The sequence below is a fragment of the Sorex fumeus genome, unplaced genomic scaffold (genome assembly GCF_029834395.1).
Source record: "Sorex fumeus unplaced genomic scaffold, SorFum_2.1 ptg000020l, whole genome shotgun sequence".
NCBI classification, from domain to species: domain Eukaryota; kingdom Metazoa; phylum Chordata; class Mammalia; order Eulipotyphla; family Soricidae; genus Sorex; species Sorex fumeus.
In genome coordinates, this window is record NW_026606077.1 from 14,401,737 (window position 1) to 14,421,382 (window position 19,646).

General features: G+C 56.4%; 2 protein-coding genes across 2 annotated transcripts in view; both read right to left on the reverse strand.

Annotated features, from left to right (window-relative positions):
- Nucleotides 1-4,103: 4,103 nt before the first annotated feature.
- Nucleotides 4,104-5,738, reverse strand: MYL7 (myosin light chain 7). The gene is made up of 7 exons (XM_056113478.1): nucleotides 5,720-5,738; nucleotides 5,459-5,572; nucleotides 5,297-5,372; nucleotides 5,083-5,187; nucleotides 4,736-4,814; nucleotides 4,579-4,627; nucleotides 4,104-4,239 (listed from the first exon to the last, which is right to left on the reverse strand). Exons 1-7 carry the CDS (start codon nucleotides 5,720-5,722, stop codon nucleotides 4,138-4,140), a joined length of 528 nt encoding a protein of 175 aa, XP_055969453.1. The 5' UTR covers nucleotides 5,723-5,738; the 3' UTR covers nucleotides 4,104-4,137.
- Nucleotides 5,739-8,233: 2,495 nt separating this feature from the next.
- Nucleotides 8,234-19,646, reverse strand: part of GCK (glucokinase) — a 40,835-nt gene continuing 29,422 nt past the window's right edge. Inside the window, exons 2-10 of the mRNA XM_056113476.1 lie at nucleotides 17,545-17,707; nucleotides 17,054-17,208; nucleotides 15,517-15,636; nucleotides 12,668-12,763; nucleotides 12,395-12,494; nucleotides 9,917-10,100; nucleotides 8,956-9,111; nucleotides 8,463-8,696; nucleotides 8,234-8,378 (exon numbers count right to left, since the gene is read on the reverse strand). Coding sequence (XP_055969451.1) covers nucleotides 8,234-8,378; nucleotides 8,463-8,696; nucleotides 8,956-9,111; nucleotides 9,917-10,100; nucleotides 12,395-12,494; nucleotides 12,668-12,763; nucleotides 15,517-15,636; nucleotides 17,054-17,208; nucleotides 17,545-17,707 — 1,353 coding nt within the window. The remainder of the gene's footprint in view (nucleotides 8,379-8,462; nucleotides 8,697-8,955; nucleotides 9,112-9,916; nucleotides 10,101-12,394; nucleotides 12,495-12,667; nucleotides 12,764-15,516; nucleotides 15,637-17,053; nucleotides 17,209-17,544; nucleotides 17,708-19,646) is intronic.

Below are 19,646 nucleotides of genomic sequence, written 5' to 3' on the forward strand. Positions count from 1 at the left end.
AGTGAATTACTCGCTTTTCTATTTCCCCTACGGCCTTTTCATATTTTACTGTAGAGCAATGTTCTTTGCTTAAACACAGAGAGACCTTAATGCTATGCTCTTAATATTTGGGACTTGATTGACTCTGAAATATATCTACTCCTGAGCATCTGTCATAATTACTTCACTCAGGTTTTGGTCACTGTAGTTCCTAACACCCCAAAAGGGAGATCCCACCGTGGGACTGGGATGGACACAGGACGAGTGGCAAAGCTACCCTTCGAAATGGGACAGTCTGCAAAGCATAAATGCATGGTCTTGATGCAAGATGATATGACTTAAGAGACCCCCCTGGAGAAGGACAAGCTGAACTGGCCTGAGGACTTAGTCTGGGATTTATGGCAAAAGCCTTGCTTGCAGAGGGATAGACATAGAAAGATTGCATTCATCTGGGGAATATAAAGAAACAAAATATGAGATTAATACCCAAGAATAGCTGAGATCAACACCAGGAGGATTACTCCATAGCTTAGAGGCCAGCCAGGCATTCTAGGGGAAAGGGCAGCTCAGTTAGAGAAGGGAGCACCAAATAAAGGGTGTTTGGAGGATCCTCCCAGGAGGGGAGATGCATGTTGAAAGTAGACTATGGACTGAACATGTTTGCCACTCAAAGCCTCTTTTGCAGACCACAACACTCAAAAGGAGAGAGAGAACACAGGGGATTGCCCTGCCACAGAGGCAGGGTGAGATGGGAGGGATGGGGGTGGGAGGGATATTATCCATGGTGGTGGAAAACGGGCACTGGTGGAGGGATGGGTATTTGATCATTGTATAATCGAAACCCAAGCACAAAAAATTGTAAATCTACAACTGTACCTCATGGTGTTTCACTAAAAATAAAAAAAAAAAAACCTTGCTTGCTCTTAGAGCCCAGAGAACTAAATTTTGGGATCTTTGTCTCTTTCTGTGTTTGTCCAAATGATTGCAAGTATTGGTAAGAAATAGAATTAATTGTTTGACTAATTGTTTGACTTAATTGTTTGATACATATGACTAGAAGGAAAGAGAAAAGCAATCGAATATCGCTGGGAGACAAAGCATCTCCTTGAGCTAATCTCCCCCAGAGAATTGTCTCTGCCAATTCTCTGTAAATCACACGGACATGCAGTCCTATGCTTCTGACCCCGTCAGATGTTCAATAAGTATGCTAGCAGCTATGCATTAAACGGACCATTTTCACCATCAGGCTGTGGTCCCCATCTGTCTGTCTCTCTGCTGGGGAGGCCTGGGAGGCAGCTCTCGGTCACCGAATGCACATGTGTCATCTCAGCACCCGCACACTGCTTTGTGAACTCAAAGTTTGTATTGATCTGTTAATTATTGGCTTGTTAATCCACGACTGTGCTCAGGGATCACCCTGGCAGGCATGGGAGGAACTATCAACAGTCCCAGGAATTGAACCTGGGTTGTCCACATGAAGGGCAAATGTCCTACTCATGGGACATGGGTCCGGCCCCAGTCTTTCCTGCTTTTAACTGGCATTGGGACCATCTCTGCCTGATGTCACATGCAGGCCAGCCAAGGGCCCCGGCAGCATAGCTGGGCCTGTCCATGCTCTCAGCTCTTCCTGAGCAAATTTACTTTGTTTTGGGTCACACCTGACAGTGCTCAGATCTTACTCCTGGCTCTGGGCTCTGGGCTCAATCACTCCTAGCAGAACTCATCGGACCATATGGGGTTCCAGGGATCAAACCCATGCTAGCTACATACAAGACAAGTGCCCTTCCCATTGTACTGTCTCTCTGGCTCCAATGAGCAAAACTGTTTTCTGGGGAAGAGAGTAGGTCTTAAGACTCCCCATTCCCCCACGCCTAGCCCACAGGCTTGCTCCATCTCAGAGAGTGTTCCAGAAGATTCTGGACATGGTCTGGGGAGAGTGAGTGGCTAAGAGATGAGTTCTATTTGGATGTGGAAAGGCACTCCAGGAGTTGCGGTGCTCTGGAGGGGCTGTGGCCATGTCCCCCAGCAACTGGGGGAGGCAGGTGATGTCTTCTGAGACTCCCCTTGTAGAGAAATAGGGGTCAGTGTGTGAGAAGCTGCCCTGGGGCTCAGCTCTGACTCACACGGGGTGTGTGGGTCCAGAATCTGGATTTCCTGGGTCCCTCCCTCCAGGATTGGCAGCAGGGGGTCCCAGGGGCATCATCCACCCAGCAGGTGGGCCCCACAGAGCAGGAGCCAGCCTCCCCTGTCCAGGCCCACCTCGCTTCTCCTGCCCTTAGACACCCACCGGTCCCCAAGGAGCCTGGGATCCCCTGAGCAGTCTTGCATCCACAGAGGAGTTTGTAAGGTCTCTGCAGCCCACAAACCAGCCTCTGTTCCCTCTACCCACACGGGACCTGAAGTGCCAGCTCTGTGCCAGAAGCCAGCAGGAGTGTTGGGGGTGACCTCCCCGAAGCGACAGGCCAGCTCTGTGGCATCACCAGAAACAAGAACTAAGAGGTCTTTCTAGTAACCTCATTAAGGAAATAAAAAGTCAGGCAAAATAAATATCATAATATTTTTATTCAAGGCAATACTTTTCAAATAATCTCATGTCAAATATGTTCAGTGGTGAAAGTATGGGTGACCATAACTTTTTGTACTAAATCTGCAAATTGCAGTTCATCTTCCACCCGAGCAGACCCCTCCAGCTCCATGCCCAGCGCCATGGCGGCCTGTCGTAACAATTCAGTGTCCAGCTGAGTGACAGGAGTCACTCAGGAGTGAACCCTGAGTGCAGAGCCAGGGAAAAGTCTTGAGCACTGCCGGGTGTGGCGGCCAAACAAGCAGAATCATGACTTGCATGCAAACATGAAAGGAACACCTCTCAAGGGGCTTTGCTGTTTCATGAACTCATAAGGGAAGAGAATGTGGTGCATGAGATGGGACAGCTATTCAGAGGAGCGGGCGGCGGACATGCAGGTTGGGCCGCTAGCAGGTGGGTGTGGGGTGGCTAATGAGTGGGTGTGTGGGGGGTGGGCGGTGACAAGTGTGTGCGGGGGTGGACATACTGGAGCAAACAGGCCCAAGAGAGGTCAAGGACCTCTTCTGCAGAGATCCAGTGTCCTTCCATGGTCTGACATGGTGCGTCTGGGACAGTCAGCTGTCAGCTAGAGAGGTGTGAGCTGACTCACAGTGGGCAGTGCCAAGCTCTCACAGGGTCCGATGGCAGGCGGAGGCGAGACAGGTCTGTGATCTTTCCTGCCTGTCAGAGCTTTTCTTTTTTTTTTTTTTAAGATTTTTTTTAACTGAATCACCGTGAGATACCAAGCTGCTCATGGTTGTGTTTCAGTCATCATATGTGTTCCGACACCTGTCCCTCCACCAGTGTCCGTTTCCCACCACCAATGTCTCTCCCCAGTGTTCCTCCACCCCCCTAGGTGCACATCTCGTCTCCCTCCTTTTCTCCCTCCCTCCCCCCTCCCGCATCAGAGCTTTTCCCGGAGTCTCCCTTAGAAGCGAGCTTGGATCCTGGGAGACAGGACAAGGATTCAGGTTCTTGCCTTGCATGTGGCTGACCCGGGAACAGCATAGAGTTCCCGAGCACCGAAAGATCACAAGGGCAGGACACTGAACACTGCTCGTTGTGCCTAGAACACTGGCCCCCAGAAGAGAAGATGACCCTTACCAGGGTGCAGGCCTGAGGCCTAGCACTGGGCTGGAATCCTGCTGCCTTGATTTATGCCACAAGCACAGCGGGGTCGGGGTGCTGTTGACCCCCTCTCTCCTTCTCTTTTCCCATACCACAGACCTGGCTCGGTGCCCAGCTCCCAGCCCTTTCCTGTTGCACCCAGAGAGGAAGCCAGAGCTCAGTGTGTCCCTGGGCCGTGCGTCCCCCCACCCGGAGCCTGCTTTTCCCACATGAGGAGGAATCAGGCTGTTTTCCAGGGGCCCTTCCTCAGTGTCCTTCCCCAGACAGCTGCGGAGAAGAGGCAGAGAGCAGAACAGGGGCCTGGGGGACAGATGCCACATGGGCTACAGCCGGGCCTGCAGGAAGAGCCTGCACAGGCCTCCCTGGCCCACCACGTGGGGTTCAAGACCCTGCCCCCTCCATTCGTGAGGCACAGACCAACACAAGGTTGTCAGGTAGGATGTTTATTGAGCCCTCCGGGGCCCCCCTCACTCTTCCTTCTCATCCCCATGGGTGATGATGTAGCACAGAGACTTGTAGTCGATGTTCCCGGCCAGGTCCATGGGCGTCAGCGCAAACATCTGCTCCACCTGGGAGGCGCTAGTGAGAATAACTCCACAAACGCGTCCCTCCTGCCCCCTGCCCGGCGCCCTGCTCCAGCCCAGCCCCGCACCTGTGCGGTGCATCTGCTCCAACCTTTCAAGCCAACCCCAAACCTGCTCAGGTACTCCTGCTGCTGACCAGGGCACAGGTGGGCTGAGAGCACCGTCCCTTCTCTGTCCCTCAGCCCCCACACCCTGTGTGCCCACCCGCTTGCCCACCCTTGCTCTGCCTGCAGCTGGCCCTGCACCTACCCCTCCCCTCCAGACCCTGTGTCTCGCCGAGATGGGTACACCCCAGAACTCAGCCCACAGGGGCTCTGGCCTCACCTCAGCGGGAGAGAACTTGTCTGCCTGCGTCAGGAGAAGCTGCTTGAACCTGGGTGAAGGGGCCACCTCAGGGACTGCAGGGCTGGGAGTGGGAGTTCCACCCAGCTTAGGGGGCTCCTCTCAAAGGGGCCCCTCCCCACGCGGTCCCAGCACTTACTCATCCTTGTTCACCACCCCCTTGCCACTGGGGTCAAACATGCGGAAGGCACTCAGGATGGCTTCTTCGGGGTCCGTGCCTGGGTGACCAGGAAGCACAGTAAGCACCCTCAGTCTCCCCAGGACCCCCGAGAATGGGGGAAACCAGATGCATGGGGGAGAGGGGCTTCCACTGAATATAGTGTCCGGGGGGCTCTGAGAAGCCAAGACCATTCAGGTGTGGGCAGGCCCAGCAGAGGAGCAGAGCTGAAGCACATTTCCCAGCCCAGCGTCATCCTGGGGTGGACAGTTCCCCTGGGGAGAGGGACAGAGAAAGTGGGGTGGCTTCCAGCAAGGGTCCCAGCTCACCATTGAGCTTCTCCCCGAAGAGTGTGAGGAAGACGGTGAAGTTGATGGGGCCCTTCCCCTCTTGCAGCATGGCCTCCAGTTCCTCGTCTGGCACGCTCACCTTCCCTGCGGGCCAGGCGTCACAGCAGGCCTGAGACGCCTGGCCAGGACAGGGGCCGTGGCGGGCAGAGGCGTGAGCACCAGCAGAGGGCGCGCCGTTGTGGGGGGCACTCACCCAGCTGGGAGTAGGTCTCCCTCAGGTCCGATTTGCAGATGATGCCATCCCGGTTCTGGTCGATGCAGCTGAAGGCCTGTGAGGTGGGAGCGGCGGGGTGAGAGCAGCACCTTCCCGGGAGTCCCGGAGGGGGAGAGGAGCAGGGGTGGGCCGCACACTCACTTCCTTGAACTCCTGGATCTGGGCTTGCTCGAACATGGAGAAGACGTTGGAGGAGCCACGCTGGGCCTGCTTGGTGGCCCCGGCCTTGCCGCGGGTCCCTGCCTTCCTGCTGGCCTGCAACACCAAGCGTGGGCAGGTGCCCCCCCCCCCCCCCAGCTCCCAGCGAGGACCCCATGCATACCCCTGAGCACTGCCAGGCTGCTGCTCTTCCCCAAGCTGCAGGATCCGCCACTCCCGCCCCAGCCGGCCGTGCTCACTCACCATGCTCTCTGCTGTGGTCACTCGCTGCCTGCCAGCCACCTTTATGCTGAGGCCTTATCACCTGGGCAGCCAAATAAGGAGATGTGGAGAGGACAGGCCCAAACTTGGCAGCAACGCCTGGGCAGGGGGAGGAGGGTCCATGGGCAGGTCCTGGCCACATTCCTGGAGCCTTCCAGGCCCCTGACCCCTGCCCTCTGGGTGGCCGTGGTCGGCAGGTCTGACTGTACTGGCTCCTGAGAGCCCGGCAGACGTGGCATTTACACCCCCCCTAGCACTGAGCCAGGCTCCTGCTGCTGCCTTTCCAGCGGGTCTAGTCCCACCCCCGGCCCTCGGCCCCGAAACACAGGATGACCCCAGGCTGCCAGGCTGCCAAGGCTTGTAGGTCTGGGCTTTGGTGCATCTGACGCAGGGCAGAGGCAGCCCGGAGCTGACAGTGATTGTAGATGAGTCCACAGGAGACACGGGGATCATGGAGCTCGCTTGACCAAGCATTCCCTGGAGCCTCGGGAAAGCGGACCACGAGCCTCCCGTATGCAGCTGAGAACAACTGCTCCTGACAGACTGGGCAGCAGCCCCCAGGCCTGTAAGGGATGAGGGCACACGGCCCATGGCTGGAAACGGGGGCCTTCCAGAGCTGATGCTCTCTGGACTGGGGGCAGGAGGGCTGGGGACTGGCCGTCCTGAGTCCTGAGCAGGAGTGGTCACCCACACGAGGCAGCCCTGGCCAGTTTGCCTCTCCATCTGGGGACAAGACCAAAGTCTAGCCACTGGGGTAAGGAGATTCTCACACCTAAGACTCTCACTCCTTTTACATAACAGGGATATCATTTTATTCTATCTCTCCAGAAATAAAAGTCATAGAATATATGACCTACCTCCATCACTGTCACTGTCACTGTCACTGTCCTCCCGTTGTTTATTGATTTGCTCAAGCGGGCCCAGTATCGTTCTCCATTGTGACAATTGTGTTACTGTGTTTGGCATATTGAATACGTCATGGGTAGTTTGCCAGGCTTTACCATGTGGGCGAGATACTCTCAGTTGCTTGCTGGCTCTCCAAGAGGGGTGGAGGAATCGAACTCGGGTCGGCCATGTTGGCCACTTGCAAGGCAAACGCCTACCCGCTGTGCTATCGCTCCAGCCCAACCTACCTCCATAGCGGGAAAAATGCTATCACTACCACACCCTGAACTATGACATAAAGGAAACGTAGGGGGTGATTTCGGTGAGACAGTGTGTACATGCTCCAACACGGGGGCTCCAGACTTGCAGGCTCGGGGGCCCGGACCAGTCCCGAGCAAGGCGGACGCCCTCTCCACTGTACTATGGCTCTGGCTCTCACTTCTCTCCGGGGCCTTTCTGCTACCTTGACCACTTGGGGAAGAGGTCACTCTGGACAACAACTGGGTGCTGAAAAGAGGCAAAGTGACATGCATGATGTTCTAGTACTGTAAACCACAGTACCTAAAAGGGAAAAAGAAAAAAAGTGCCTGCCACTGGGGCAGTATGATGTGTGTGTGTGTGTGTTGGGAGGGTGTGGAGGGAAACTGGGGACATTGATGGAGGGAAGTGGACACTGGTGAAGAGACTGGTGTTAGAACCCAATCATGAATGATTTTGTAACTTTGTAATTCACTCTGATTCAATTAAACAAAACAAAACAAAACAAAACACAAGAACTAAGCCCAACAGGGTAAATCCCATGACTGTTTGCAGGGGTGTGTGAGCAGGGGCCTTGGAAAGCCCCCTGCCTCTGACTGAGTGCCTCCATGGCCCCATTCCCCACCCTCCGGAATGCCACAGCCTGGCCGGGTCCACGGAGGCCACGTTCCAGGCCCGGCTGGAGCTAACACACCCTCCACCCTCATGGCTTCCCATCTCACCCTGAGCACAAAGAACACCTGAACTCTGAAAACTTTTAATTAAAAAAAAAAACCCTAGTCCAGCTTGGCGCAGAGAGGGGTGTGGCCATAGAGGTCTGGCTAGGACAGGGAGTCTGCTGGGCCCTGAGTGGGGAGTCGCGCTGAGCACTGCTTAGAATGTCCTTCTGGGCCAAGCAGGGGGGGCCAGCGCCCCATCTCTGAGGTGCTCCCAGACCACAGGCAGCTGGACTCTGTCTCTGACACCCCTGCGGGTGTCACTCCAGATCACCACCCACTCTGGGATTGCATACTGTGGAAAGGCCTCATGAGCAGGCCCGCGTGTCCACAGCACCCACGGGGAGCAGGTCCAGGGGCCCTGGAGGAAAGAATGGCCCAAGCCTAGATCCGGCGGGGTCTGGGGAAGCCAGGCCGCGATAGGGTGCAGAGGGCACCCCAGTCCCCGGCGGGGGCTCCGGATGTGCTGTGAATGCGGCGCTACCAGCTCAGTCCCCGGTCCCACAGGACTCTGCAGGCTGTTCCACCTCGAGGCGGGGCGCTGGACTCCCCGCAGCCCCCCGGGGCCGCGCACCGCTGCTGGTCCAGAGTCCGGGGGCGCGCAGTCGTTGGAAGGCAGGCCCGGGCCGCCGCGTCCTCACTGGCCCAGCATGCAGGCCTTCTTGCAGGCCACGGCGGACACGAGCGCGGCGCCGCGGCCGCTGCCCTCCTCCGACTCGATGAAGGTGATCTCGCAGCTGGGCGTCAGCCGGCGCACGCTGGCGTGGAAGCGCTCCTTGAAGCTGCGTGGGAGGGAAAACGGGCTGCGTGGGGCTCCCCGCTCCCCGCCCGCGCTCCCCGCCCCCCGCCTGGCCCGCGCGGCGCACCTGGGGTGCAGCTTGTACACGGAGCCGTCCACGCCCACTGTGATGCGCATCACGTCCTCGCTGCGGCTCTGGCGCATGCGGTTGATGACGCCCGCCAGCCCCGCAGCGCACATGTGCGCGGCGCGCGTGGACACGCTCTCGCAGGCGCGGCGCACCAGGTCGCAGTCGGCGGCCGACGCGCGCAGCCCCAGCGTGCGCAGGATGTTGGCGATCTGCTTGCGGTCGCCCGAGTCGCTGCGGGTGGGCGGCAGGGGTGCGGGCTGGGCGCGCGTCCGGCCCTCCTCCCCTCCCCTCCCCTCCCCTCCCCTCCCTTCCCCGTCCGGTCCGGGCTCCCGCTTCACCGCGCCCTGCGTCCCGCGCGGGGACTTGGAAGTGAGGGCGGGCCACGGAGGGCCCTGGGACCCAGCCCTCCGTCCACGCTACCCCAAACTTTGTTGCCCGCGTCCGGGGACCCCTCCCCTCTCCCGCCGCGGAACCCTGACGCCCTGCACACCTCTCCACCTGCGACACGAAGCGGGTCTCGAAGGCGCCGCGCGTGCGCAGCTGCTCTGAGGCCTCCCCGTGGAAAAGCAGATTCTCATCCACCAGCTTCAGCAGCACTAGGCGCACCAGCTCGCCCATATACTTGCCGCCGATGAGCTTCTCGAACCTGTGCACACAGCACCCGGCTCAGCCCCCTGCAGCTCTGCCCTGGGGCTCTCAGACGCCCTGGGTGCCCCACAACCCCGGGTTTCTGCACCTCTGCGGTCCCAGGCTCAGAGGGACACGTGGAAGGGGCACTTTCCTGACGCCCTTCCCGGGCTACTCCTTCCTTCATTTATCAGCATGGATCAATTGGTGGCCCGGGAAGGGGTGGAGGACCTCCTGTCCCCTCTACATCCCTCTGAGACTGTCCCGCCGGTGTCCCTGAGACCTAGCCCACGGCCATCTGTTTGGGTGCCTTCCGCTGTGTGGTGACAAGGGAGATTGAGGCTCAGAGGGAGGGCCCACGCCAGGGTCTGTGGGTCTCTGTTCTGTATAATACCAAGAGCCTGCAGAGCAGTCAGGAAGCTGGGAAGGATGAGCAGGGAGGGGCCTGGCACGCCAGCCGCGCCCAGCACTGGAGCTCATTCAGTCTGTGGGGGCTAAGTCTTTGTGTCCTAACCTGCAGCACCCCACGAAAGATTGATCCCAGGGCATGGAATGTCCTTTGGGGACTCCAGCTAGCGCTGCTGGGGCCACTCGGAGCCTTTGCCGTGCCAGCGGTGCCAACTGTCGCTGCTGGCCTATTCCAGACCCTCTCTCTGCACGGAGCCTTCACTCCAGTGCTGTCCGCTCAGAGCGGGGCACACAGGCAGAAGGACGTGCCCGCCACTTAGGAGGGCCCTGCCGTTTGCTTTTCCCCAGAATGGTTTCGTAACGGGGCCATTATCTGCCTGGATGAGCAGGGCTGTTCCAGGAAGGGGCGTCCTTACAGCTGCTGGCCGGGGTTCAAGGAGTTCTCGTCCACCACGCGGTCGTACTCGAGCAGGAATTCATCCAGCTCCCCCGAGTCCCCGAAAGCGCCCCACTCGGTGTTGACACACATGCGGCCCTCGTCACCTTCCACCAGCTCCACGTTCTGCATCTCCTCCATGTAGCACGCGTTGCAGCCTGTGCCTGTGGGGAAGGTGGGGTCAGGCTCCCCCAAGGGCCTCCCCCAGCCCGGATGCTTCTGGAACCCACAGAGGGGCACGTGTGGGAGGGAGTGCTCTGTCAGTCAGAGGCGGGAGTGGGGTTGACGCTTTCATAGCGTCTGATGCATCATCCTTGTTCGTTTTGTTTGAGAGTCACTCCATCTGTGCTCAGGGCTGACTCCTGGCTCTGTGCTCAGGGACCACTCCTGGGGGCGGGAGGCTCAGGGTTCATATGGGGTGCGAGGGATTGAACCTTGGTGGGCTGCGTGCAAGGCAAGTGCCTTGCCCCTTATATGATTGGTCCGGCCCCTCCCTGCATGTCTGAGCTCCCCTTCCCCGAGGCCTGCTTTGGGGAGCACGCAGAGACGAACCTTTGGGAGCAGTACATGGGCCTGAATATGGGATCTGAGGATTCTGGGCAAAGTAAGAATGTGGGGTCCTCCACTCATGAAGTATTGAGGACCTGAGAGACACGACAGGGGTGGGGCACTTGCCTTGCATGAGTCCGGCCCAGGTTCAGTCCCCAGCATCCCATTTGGTTCCCTGAGTATGGCAGGAGTGACCCCTGAGCACAGAGTCAGGAATAAAGCCCTAAGCACTGCTGGGTGTGGCTTATCCTCCATATAAAAAATAATAACAGTAGGGCGTCTGCCTTGCGCGCAGCCAGCCTGGCCAAGCCAGGTTTGATTCCTCCGCCCCTCTTGGAGAGCCTGGCAAGCCACCGAGAATATTCAGTATGCCAAACACAGTAACAAGAAGTCTCACAATGGAGATGTTACTGGGCCCACTTGAGCAACCACTGAGGACAATAGAGATACAATAGAGATAGAGAAACAGTATAAAAAAAAAACAGTATCAAAAAACACAAACACCAGCCTTTGATGGGAATTCTCCCCATTTTTACCTCATGGTAATTATGATTCACTTGCTTTTAAAGTACCGAGCAGTGAAGTCAAGAGTGTTTGTCTAGCAGCCATCGACCAGCCAGGCTGTAAAGTGTGTGTGTGTGTGTGTGTGTGTGTGTGTGTGTGTGTGTGTGTAGGGTGAGGTATGTGTAATGTGTGTGTGTGGTGTGTTGGGGTGGGCATATGGAATTTGTGTGGTAGATGTATGGAGTATGATGTGTGTGGGGTGTGTGTGGGCCACATGGGTGTATGTGCATTGTGGTGTTTGTTTGTGTGGTGTGTGTGTGGTATATGTGCATTGTGGTGTTTGTGTGTGTGTGTAAAATTGGAGGGGGGTTCTCAAGCACAAATATACACACCTTCAAGGCTGCTGTCACTGACACAGCCAGTGCGTGGAGTCCAGGAAAGTACCCAGCCCCCTGCCCCATGTGCCCAGCAAGTGACTGATCTGCTAATACTGAGGCTGCTGTGTGGGTGGAGGGAGGGGGACAGGGGGCGGGGGACGATGCTGTGCCTGAGGCCAGCACAAAGTCTAGGCAGGAAGCTCTCCAGGATAGGCTGAGTGCCTCAGACACGGGAGGCCGGTCAGAGAGGGAGTCACCACTTTACTGATGTGCTTCCACTTGGTCACATCTGTCCAGTTTGGCCCATTTGGCAGATGAGGTGCTCTGATTAGATCCGGCGGGGCCAGGTAGATGTACAGCTGGCCTTCCACTGATGCGGCGACTTCCGAGTATTGAAATGCTCTACCAGTAACCGGCAGCTGCCACTGAGACAGTCCTGACCTCCCACAGGCTCCAGGACGGCTCTAACCCCCCCACAGCTACCAGGACGGCCCTGACCTCTCCACAGTTGCCAGGACGGGGACAGCCCTGACCCCTCCACAGCCGCCAGGACAGGGATGGCCCTGACCCCTCCACAGCCACCAAGACGACCCTGACCTCTCCATAGCCGCCAGAACGGCCCTGACCTCTCCATAGGCACCAGGACGGCCTTGACCTCTCCACAGTCACCGGGACGGCCCTGACCCCTCCATAGGCACCAGGACGGCCCTGACCCCTCCACAGCCAGCGGGACAGTCCTGACTCCTCCACAGCTACCAGGACGGCCCTGACCTCTCCACAGCCTCCGGGATGGCCCTGCCCCCTCCACAGCCACCAGGACGGCCCTGACCCCTCCATAGCCGCCGGGACGGCCCTGACCCCTCCATAACCACCAGAACAGCCCTGACCCCCATTGCTGCCAGATTCAGTGCCCTGCACACAGTATGCAATCCTCACCAGGTGCAAAACACGTGGGTCGCTTCCCTGAGGTCCTGAGTCAGGAAAGCCCGTTGACTGAGCCCCCAGAAGAGCTGCTCCTGCGTCCTTACCCACAATCATGCCGACCTCACACCGGTGGTCTTCATAGTAGCAGGAGATCATCGTGGCCACTGTGTCATTCACCATCGCCACCACGTCCATCTCAAAGTCCTACCAAGAAGCACAGAGCAGGTGGCTGGGGCTCAGTGCTCAGCTCAGCCAGCTCCGAGCTGTGGGGACCACGGAGGCTCTGGGAAGCCACCAGGCCTCCCCAGCGTCCTGGCCTGCGGGGAGGGTGAAGGAGAGCCTAGGGCAGTGGTGGGCGGGCTCGGGGTCCACCTCACCCCTCTCCGTTTGATGGCGTCTCGTAGAAGCCCCACAACGTTGTTTCCTTCTGCTCCCGAGGCCTTGAAGCCCTTGGTCCAGTTGAGAAGGATGCCCTGTGGGAAGAGGGGCACCCTCTGTGCTGGGTATGGGGGATGGGCAGGGAGATGCAGGGAGGAGCAGCCCACTCCCCAGAGCAGCTGTCACACACGCAGAGGAGGCCCCAAACCAGCTCCTCCCACCCATCTCTCGAGGTGGCTCTCACAGCTTCCGTGTGAACACTGAGCTGCCGTCCCCTCAGCCACGGGGCGCGTGCGTTGTTTCCCTATGACTGATGCGTGCGCAGGTTCACCGTTGGCAGGTGCCTACCTGACGTTTGTATGTCTCATCTACTCGTGGGGGTGTGACAGACATGCAGTGCACTTGTGCTTACTGTAGGTAATCAGGCGTCCCTCCAACTGCTGTGTCTATTTGTATGCAGTGGAGATGTGTATATAATTTATGTGTCTGGGAAATCATCCCCTTAGCAAAAATCCTCAAGGTCAGGGCAGCACCCTGGACAAAACAGTTTAGGTCTCAGAGAATAATGGGACAAGCAAACATGCCCCAGGAAGGAACAGAGTAGTTGAGGGGTGAGCTGAGTTTCTGCCCTGCAAAACCCCAGGAGCCACACCCCTACTTCTCAGTTGCTTCCCTGCCAGTGGCCAAATCCCGCTGCTTTATGACTGATCTCTGCAGCGACATCTACCTGCCGAATCCAGGTTCACTGGTTTTCAGGCTGGAAACTCTGGGGTCTTCTCAGAGTACAAACAGGTAGCCTCCCCCCATCTCCCGTACTTCAGGAGGCCCCGGCAGCCATACCCACATCCTACGACCGCCAACGTGTAAACTCATGGCACAGTTATATATCCTGGAATTTCTGGAGCATGCAGCTACCTCTAAACTCTATAATACTAATATCCAGTAGGAACGCTCAAAATTATGTGAGAAAGTAATGTGGAAGGCAACTATACTCAATAAACAATAACACAAAGGCTCCACTAGCAACAAGCAGCTTAGTAAACCCGCAGACAAGGACCTAGTGACCTCATGGTGAGATACAGCTATTATCACAAATAATCTTTTATGAATACATGCCTCTCGGAGAGCTCAGCTAGCTACCGAGAGTATCCTGCCCACACGGCAGAACCTGGCACGCTACCCGTGGCATATTTGATATGCCAAAACCAGTAACAATAATGGGTCTCATTCCCTTGACCCTGAAAGAGCCCCAATCATTGGGAAAGACGAATGAGGAGAGGCTGCTAAAATCTCAGGGCTGGGATTAATGGATACGTTACTGGTGACCACTTGAGTAAATCAATGAACAACGGATTGACAGTGATAACAGTGATACAGTGATCTTTTATGAAATAGTTTTTGATAATTCCACTAGCCGTTTTGTTGTCATAAGTAATATAAAATAAACTATTTTGTGCTTGCTAAGGAGACAGGCTTGGGGTTGATTGGGAACATGGGGGCAGTGGTGGAGGGAAGCCCACACTAGCCATGGGACTGGTGTTGGAATATTGAATACCTGGAATAAGTTTATTATGAACTTTGTAATACATGGTATTTAAATAAAGTGGCAAGCAAATGCCATTTTGTTGTCATAAGCAATATAAAATAAATTATTATATATATATATATATCACGATCACGATCATCCTGTTGTTCATCGATTGCCTCGAGCAGGCACCAGTAATGTCTCCTTCATCCTAGCCCTGAGATTTTAAAAAGTTCTATATCCAAGGCTCTTTCAGGGTTAGGAGAATGAGACCCATGATTGTTACTGGTATTTGACATATTGGGTACGCCATGGGGAGTTTGCCAGACTCGGCCGTGTGGGCAGGTTACATTTGGTAGCCTGCCAGGTTGTCCAAAATAAGAACGAGATAGTAAGATGTTGCGCACCCGCAAATGCGGCCACGCACTTCCAGGAGCTGGATTTTATAGTCTATTTTATATATAATATGAAACAATTAGGGTCTTTTAGGTATATCAGGCAATACAAGCAAGCACAGAACAGGAGCCTGTCACAGCTGGCCTCGCACTTTGGGGGTCGTGCTGATGGCCTGTGTGAGCTGTCCCTGCTCTCCATGGCCCACTGAATGTTGACGCACTCACTAACTGTCCTCACTGTCTCTATCAGCTTGAAAAATTTACTTCATTTTGGGAGCCAGGGTGGGAGACTGATGTTGGAGTGTACAATAGTCAGCCCAGGTGACCCTAAAGCTTGGAAATGTATTTATTTGTTTCCTTGTGTGTTTGCTGGTCTCATTCTCTGTAACCAACCTCTGTCAGATGGGGGTCGAAGGTGTGAGACCCGATTTGCTTTAGTATGATAAATTACCACATGCATGCGTATATGTGAACGTCAAATTTAGGTGTGAATGTGGAGGCTGTGTGTGTGACCATGGCAGGCTAATATGCCAGCCACAGGCAGGGTCAAGTTTCAGCTCCTTCCAGGGGCACCGGCAGCCCTTGATTTGGAGCCCCACCAGGATTTTCTGAACATTGCCATTCCCAGAATCCCTCAGGGATTCTGCTTCTGATTCGTAATGGAGGTAAAACAGTATATACCTCATCCAAGACATAGTAAGACTTCGGTCATGATGTGATGTTTATTCCCAAAGTCTGCTGACATAAGTGAGGGAACATGCAAGGCACTTTGCTCACTGAGGACGGGGGAATGTATTTGAAAGCAGTCCTGGTTGTCAGGTTGTCCAAAGTAAGAACAAGATAGTAAGATGTTGCGCACCCGCAAATGCGCAACATCTGGGCTGCATACCCTCCGATGCTCCCTCTGCCCTCGCCCCCGCCTGCTCACCTTGTCAATGTCTTCATGCCTCACAGGGAAGGAGAAGGTGAAGCCCAAGGGCAGCTTCTTGTGCTTCATCTGGTGCTTGTCCAGGAAGTCGGAGATGCACTCAGAAATGTAGTCGAAGAGCTGGGGGAGGTGCCCAGCAGGCCACAGTCACACCAGGCCCCTGCCCAGAGCTGTGCCTGCCATTGCCACCAGCACCTTCACTGGTGCCAGCATCTGCAGACAGCAGTGCCCAGGATGGGGACCCCCAGAAGGCAGCTGCTCCCTAGAACCACTATGCCAAAAGCCCACCCTGCACCTGGGGCTCTGGACAAGAGTTCCCTGTGGTCACTATTTTATCTTCACACCCAGAGAGTATTGGCTCCCTTCAGGTGCCCAGTTGCCTGGCCCCCAACTGTCCTGCCCCTACAACGCCCAGTTCCAAGTGCCCTACCCCCAACTGCCCTGTCCCCGGCCCAGCCCGGCTCCTGTATCTGTCAGAACCAGCAGTCAAATGCTCCCTCACTTGATGCTCAAGGCCACTCTCCACCAGCTTGAATGAGCCTCACCTACAGGGGAACCTGCAGAAAAACCCAGGCATGCAGGACCTGTGACTGAGATCTCCAAGCCCCCTTGGAATAGGACTGGGCCTCCTCCCCCCAGCTCCCTAGTTTTCCAGTAACTTGGCAGTCACACCCCCAAACCGCCCCTGGCGCCATGTAATCTCCTCAACAGCCAACACCCAGAGACTATGAAATAAAGATCCCAGAAGAGAGCAATCCAGAACATTCTGGAGTGGGCGGCCGGATTCACGGCCATGGATCCTCTTACACTCTATCCCACTGATGCACCAAAAGTAGCACACATTTCTTTGGCTTTAATACACAGGCCTGTAATCTCTTATATAAGGGCTTAGATGGCTCCAGGGTAAAATTCAACAGTCTTAAAACACTTTCCTTTTATGGTGGTGGGAAGGTGCACGGTGGTGGAACTGGTGTTTGAACCTCATTTGTAATGAACTATTGTGAACAACTTTATAAAAATAAAAATTTAAAAAAAGTTCCCTCTCTCCCTCCTCAAGCTCCCTGCCTGGTGCTGGGCCTGTGACCCCCACAGTGTCCTGTAGCCTTCACTCACACCTGCCCACAGCAAGAACCAGGCCACCACAGGCCTCCTATCCCCTGGGGCCTGGGATCATGGTGCGGGTCTCTGACGATGCCGCCCAGGACTCATTTACCTCCGTGCTCCCCCGTCACTGCTGCCAGGAAGGAACATGCTTGTGCTCACCCCACTTGCTGGTGGAGGCAAGAGGGGGAGGGGTTGGGGGCACTGGGGGGTTGGGGCACAGGAGGCTCGCCATGGGGGCAGGGTGTCCCCTGGGCTGCCCGCTGACACTTGTGGTCGTTCTAGGAAAGTGGTCAGGGCCCCAGAGGTGGTCCAGCCAGATCTCTCACTGCTTAACACGCCCCCTCAACCCCCCCCCCCCCCCCGGACAGGCAGAGCCTGTGTCAAGCCCAGCTCCAGGGAGCCCAGCCTGTCCCCAGCCCCACCCAGAGCTCACCATCTCCGCGGTGCCCGTCCTGGCGTCCTCGGGGATGGAGTACATCTGCTGCTTGGTCTTCACGCTCCACTGGCCCGCCTCGCCCTCCCCCACCTTCACGAGCATCACCCGGAAGTTGGTGCCGCCCAGGTCCAGGGAAAGAAAGTCCCCGACTTCTGCATCCATAAGAAGAAGCCCATCAGCTGGTGGGGGGAGGGTCACCCCCACAAGCCAGGAGAGGAGGAGGAACCAGTATGGAGGGAGGGTGGGGGGTTGGGGGAGGGGCAAAGCGGGGCTGGCCTGCGGAAGGGCCAGTGGGCGCCCTTGGGGAAGTTGTGAGCACCACGCCTTGGTCTCAGTCTCCCGGGCTCGGGTGGGCTGTGGGTCCCCGTGTACGGCCACAAGGAGCCATCTGCTGAAGTGGCTGTGCCCAGGCTGGGAGCCAACTGGTGTGGAGGCCACACCCTTGGGGGAGCTGGCTTGGGACACACGCTGCCTCCCCGGACCCCTACCCGAGCCTTCCGGGGTGGAGCGCACATAGGTGGGCAACATCTTCACGCTGGCCTCCTCGTGCGTCTCCAGCCGCAGCCCGCGGTCCATCTCCTTCTGCATCCGCTGCATCACCTTCTTTAGATCCTCCTCCTGCAGCTGGAACTCCGCCAGGATGTGCTCCACCTGCGAAGGGAGAGGGAAGGGGCTGCTGGGCAGGGGGCCAGGCGCCTGGGGGGCAGTCATCAGGCTTGTCTGCAATCCGTCCAGGCCTCCTTCTTTCAGCAGCATCTAAATGACCCCAGTTAAACCACTTGAGCTAAAACAGGGCTGGGAACCTGTTCAGTGGAGAAGACGCTTTCCTTGCACGCGGTTAACCCTGTTTCAACGTGCAGCACCCCTATATGGTCGCCTTCCAGGAGTGATCCCTGAGTGCAGAGCCAGGAATAGGCCCTGGGCGTCACTGGGTATGGCTCAACATTTTCAAAATTGGAGCAGCAGAGTTTCAAGATCACCCCGAAGCACAGATGGCCCGGGGTGTGCCGGGGGCCAGATGCAGAGGCCAGGTGTGCCCTGCGGGTCCCAGAGAGGGGCATTATGGCCGGGAGGAGGAGGCAGGTGCTGGCCTGACTGTCATTCTGCCTCTCAGAAGTTCTGTTGAGGAAATAGGATCATGCATAGCCTTGCACGGGATGGCCCTGTGCAGTCAGACCAGGAGAAACCACGGGGCCAGAGGGCCACAGCAGGGCTGGCAGGGTTGGGGGTCCTACGTGGTCATGAGAGGGGGCCATGTGCATGAAATTGAACCTTTCCCTGAAGCATGGGTGGCGCAGGGGAGGGGTTCCCCTGAGGTATCTTCCAGGCCATCTCTGCTGATGAGGTCACCTGTGCCCAGTGGCTCACCACACTTAATGTCCCTGTTAGGTCCCTGTGCTGAACTTCCCCAAGCACTGCCCCCTGGGCTTGCCCCACACCTTGGAGGTCAGAGCATCCTCTGGTGATTGCCACCCTCACCCCCGGCTCATGGGTTCTTGGAAGCAGAAAAGGCAGGAGATTTCTCACCAGTCCGCTGTGGCGCTGTCCCTGTAGGCTCGGGTTCCCAACTACAGAGGGAGGCCACAACAAGAGACCACAGAACTGTTTATCCTCAGTGTGTTAGGCCACACTCTATTCAGGGGGCAGCGTCAGACGGAGGGTCCCTCCTGGGCCCCTTAATGCAGTCAACCCCACCCTTCGACAGGTGATTTGATTCAGGTTGGGGTAGAGGACCCAGTTCTAGCCCTGGATCGGGTTTAGACGGTGGATGGTCAGTGCCCTCTAACCTTTTGCACTCACAGAAGGACACGGTGGCCCCACGGTGGCTGCCATCTTGCCGCCATGAGGACACCAGGCTGCAGGGGAAAGGCTACTGGCACAGTTGACAATGATGAATTGTTGCTGTTGATCTCTGCACCCCGTTTCTGACGTAATGCTTCTGAGATTGCTTCTGAGACCCTTAAATGAAAACAAAGGACCCTGCATATTCGTTCATACTTGATCTCTGTCCCTAGCTCTTGGCATATGTCCCTGAAATCCTTGGTCATTCTCTGGGCATAGAAGAATCTTTTTTTCTGAAGAGGTGACTCTGAGTTGGCTCCTGGAGGGTGCTGGCTGCCCAAAGGGCCAAGTCAAGATGGAAAGTTTGGAGTGGCCTGCCCTATCCCCCTGCACTGTCCCCACCCTTCCTTCCTTGAGAAGGGGAAGGTCAAGTGAAATGAATAAAAGGAAAAAGAGATATTGGGTAATCTGTCTGAGTGTGCCACATAGGATTCAAAATGGATAAACTAACAGAACAAAAAAGACAAACCCAGTGGACGCTAATATCAGAAGGAAGAACTGAGTCAGAGTTCAGGGAAAGAGCACGTGCTCTGTGTGTGTCTCTCACACAAACACACACACACACACACACACACACACACGTGCGCTCCATTGGTTCCCCTACACTACAAAACCAGCAGAAACTCTTTCACTTCCTTTCTTCCCTGAGTCTCCGATAACCACAAAGAAAACAAGTCAGAAAGAGCACCAAAGGGAGAGCTCATGAGCTGAGCATACATGCAGGGGGCCTGGGTTTGATGCTACATGG

Coding starts and splice junctions, on each gene's coding strand:
- MYL7 (XM_056113478.1), bottom strand. Junction 5,373..5,458: donor AGATCCAGGAGTTCAAGGAA/GTGAGTGTGCGG, acceptor CCCACCTCACAG/GCCTTCAGCTGCATCGACCA. Junction 4,240..4,578: donor ACAAGTTCTCTCCCGCTGAG/GTGAGGCCAGAG, acceptor AGCGCCTCCCAG/GTGGAGCAGATGTTTGCGCT.